The sequence below is a fragment of the Octopus bimaculoides genome, chromosome 4 (genome assembly GCF_001194135.2).
Source record: "Octopus bimaculoides isolate UCB-OBI-ISO-001 chromosome 4, ASM119413v2, whole genome shotgun sequence".
In the NCBI taxonomy this organism is placed as follows: domain Eukaryota; kingdom Metazoa; phylum Mollusca; class Cephalopoda; order Octopoda; family Octopodidae; genus Octopus; species Octopus bimaculoides.
Genome location: NC_068984.1, coordinates 107,514,605 through 107,518,171, shown reverse-complemented (window position 1 = coordinate 107,518,171; position 3,567 = coordinate 107,514,605). Strand labels below are relative to the sequence as shown.

General features: G+C 33.6%; 1 protein-coding gene across 1 annotated transcript in view; it reads left to right on the top strand.

Annotated features, from left to right (window-relative positions):
- Nucleotides 1-3,567, top strand: part of LOC106875429 (uncharacterized) — a 165,297-nt gene that overhangs the window by 124,989 nt on the left and 36,741 nt on the right. Inside the window, exons 32-33 of the mRNA XM_052967659.1 lie at nucleotides 985-1,115; nucleotides 2,211-2,325. Of these exons, the coding sequence (XP_052823619.1) occupies nucleotides 985-1,115; nucleotides 2,211-2,325 (246 nt within the window). The remainder of the gene's footprint in view (nucleotides 1-984; nucleotides 1,116-2,210; nucleotides 2,326-3,567) is intronic.

Below are 3,567 nucleotides of genomic sequence, written 5' to 3'. Positions count from 1 at the left end.
GTCATCAACGACCCAACCACAAAGGAAAATAATGTTTTCCAGAAAAAAATTCAGCAAATACCAGAACATAAGCGGGCAAGACAAATGAAAAATATACAAAATAAAGAATTGTCTACAATTATTTCTTTATTTTGTATATTTTTCATTTGTCTTGCCCGCTTATGTTCTGGTGTTTGCTGATTTTTTTTTCTAGAGAACATTATTTTCCTTTGTGGTTGGGTCGTTGATGACCTCTTTCTAGCATAACGGATGTCCACTTAGTGGTCATCCTTCTTATACTCATGTAATATAATTTTTCTGAATTTTCAATTTTTTTATATGTTAGGCCACTGGTTTTAAATTGATGTGTTAATTAAATTAATATTCAATTTATCACCCTCAGTATATATATATATATATATATATATATATATATATATATATATATGCAAATCAACCTATGAGAAATTATTAGATATCACTTATCACAATGCACTTCGCTGGTCACAATGCACTGCGCATCATCTTAGCTTTCGAATGATTCCACCCCGCGAGCAGGCAACATACCTTTTGCTCGGAAGGCTAGTGCATCCCCTAGTTACCCATTTACAGTTGAAAAGAGCAACGTGAAATGAAGTGTTTTGCTCTAGAACAAAACAAGCGGCATGTTTGAGAATCGAAACCACGATTTCACGATCTTGAGCGTAAGACCTCTAACCACTAGACCACGCGCCTTCACATATACACGCACACAAATGGAAACTAGATGTATTGTGAAAGCCAAATAGTGGAATCAGTATTGTTCGAAATGATCAATCACACTGTTTCTTGAGAATAGTATCATGTAACTCCTCCTCCATTGTGTCATTTTGAGTAATATATATTATCTTAAATGATTATAATTATTAATAAACAAAGAAAAACAAGTACAATGTAATTTGAAAAAAAAAAAAAAAAATTAGCATGGAATATAGTTTTCAGCTTGTCTTTATGATTCTACTTTAGATGTTCATATTTGGGAAGACCTCCACAAGGGTGCCGAATTGTTCGTGACGAAGACGATGATTGCTGCAACACGCTTCAATGCTTACCTTCAACTGCTAGCCCCGACCTTTCAACACCAGTGCATGTCGCAGGTATCTTGAAGTTCGTTCTTACTGACTTTCGTTTCTTTCTTTAATAGTATTGCATTTGTGGACAAAATTCAGTCCCGAAACCAACAACATTTTGGCGACGAACCTGTCAGCCTTTTATTACGTCACTGGAACAGTTACTGAACGGATGTGCCACGATTCATATATTCGATTCCACTTAGAGTACTGCTAAAGCTTAATTACACGCCTTGAAGAGATAAATTATAAGTATGAGTCAGTAGTTCGATTGGAGGCTAGAAATCAAAACCAAGTGCATAAGTAATGATAATAGATACTGACAGGCAATTTATTACGGGCTTTTAAAACCTAATAATAATAAGATGTAAAGCCAAATTTGTAAGGTGGGTAGAACCAATTGTATCGACTGCAATATAAATTGGTAATTATCTTACTCTGACCGACTAAAAGATAAGGCTGAATTCAGAATGATCTAAAAAATTTGAAGATTGAGAGACGCAGTTTATTACTGAAAGGCATTTTAGTCCACTACTCTACTCCTGCGAAGCTTTCTCCCTCATCATCATAATAGTCATCTCCTATGGTATAGTATAGTATAGTATAGTATTTGCTGCAGTAAATAAGGGTGATATTATACACTCTTTAAGTGATTCGTTGAATTGCAGTGCTCTTCAGTTCAAACTGATTTAAAATAGCTTACTTTAGTTTTACACCCTTTCTATTGAATGTTTTTTCTCGTACACTAAGCACCATAAGAGCTTGACATTAGAACTAATAAGCCGATCTAGGAGACATAATGAGACGAAATAATAGCTACGTAACTTTACATAGCTTTATTAAATCAAACTAGCCTCTGTACTTTTTTCTCTTATCTTTCTCTCGAGATTTCGCTTTTCGCTGTACTCATTAATCAAATTTATTTGATCCCCGTATTATCCTAGTCAACGAACCAAATACTCCCTCTGGCAATGTTTTTTCATACTTCGTAAAAGAATTACCTCCAGTTTCAGAACAGTTGCACTTGGTATGTTACATAGAAATAAAATCTCCAGTAATGTTCTCAAGAGATTACAGTGCTATACAACCATGACGGGTAATTTCCTTTTTTCATATATCCAGGGAAGTGCTTCTACAAAGGAACTGCATATGCTGAAGGAACCACGTGGCATGATGGCTGCAGCAAATCATGTGTTTGTGAAAATGGAAAGTACGGCTATTACCGATGCCAAGATAGGTAATGAAATTGTTTCTAGTTATGTAGTAATATTTCTCTAGGGCTACAATGTTCAAATGCATATTATTTTTTCGGTAATTGCTGTGTTTAATGTATTTATTGCTGTTGTACAAATAGACCGTTTGGTTTATTGCTGTTCATTTCGTTTAATATATTTCAGCTTGCTTGGAACAGAGTGTAAGATTTGTTGCTGTTATTATTGTTAATCTCAAGTCTGGCACGGCCGAGGGGACCAATGATCAGAGCCGTTTAAGCAGTAACTGCTTCGTTTTCTTTTTTCATGTAAAATTCCGTAGTCCGAAGTTGGCGTAATTTTTTAAAGACAATTAGATGTAATTTTAGGAAGAAACTTCGCCTTTATTTTTAGAAGCTGACCAACGGCGTAGAGGTTCCTTATTGGTTAGCAAGGTTCCCTAGTGAGCTGTTGCCTTATATGTTAGAACTTATTGCATGAATTTGAAATTCAAGTAACACATTAGATCCTATTTCAAGACATGAACGTTGGTAGTGTATACATTACGGTCTCCATTTTAAGCTCAATATAATAAACTGTATCTACCACACACAGTAACTATTAACAACAAATTACACCGAAGCAGTAGAATAGGCTATGGACAGTGTTAGTGTCAGTGACAGATCATAATACCAGTAGACTGATAATCATGCAAATAATTGAGAAATACATAATGAAATGATAATAATCGATTATATCTTTTGTAAGTCAAGAAGTGCCAATTCTGACAGAAATCTTCATTAAAGCATTGCTGTCTTAGTAACCGATCTCCAAGATCGAAGTCGAAATCCATCAAGTTTCAGCAAGTGATTGAATTATTTTCATCGATTCATAATTTCGTATTGTTTTTTTTTTTCTTAGTGTTTTTCAATTTGAGTTGAAATTTAAAATTCCTTGTTGATAAAGAGAAAAACGTTCCATTTTATTTATCGCTCATCTTCAGATTGGAAAATTCTCTAGTTTACCAATTTAAATTTTCAAGCTGAAGAACATGAAAACAAACTTTAAAAGAAACTTCCTTCCTGAAAATACCAAACAAAACAACATAAACAATATTATTCTTCAAACATTTCTCAACTACACATTATAATAACAAAAAAGATTAAGAAACCAAAATTTAATAAATTTTCGAATAATGGAGAAATAGATTTATTTTATTAGCTATTGTTTCTATATATTGTATATTTTCGCAGACGATAAGCGAATCAATCATCTGAAGAATTCTATAT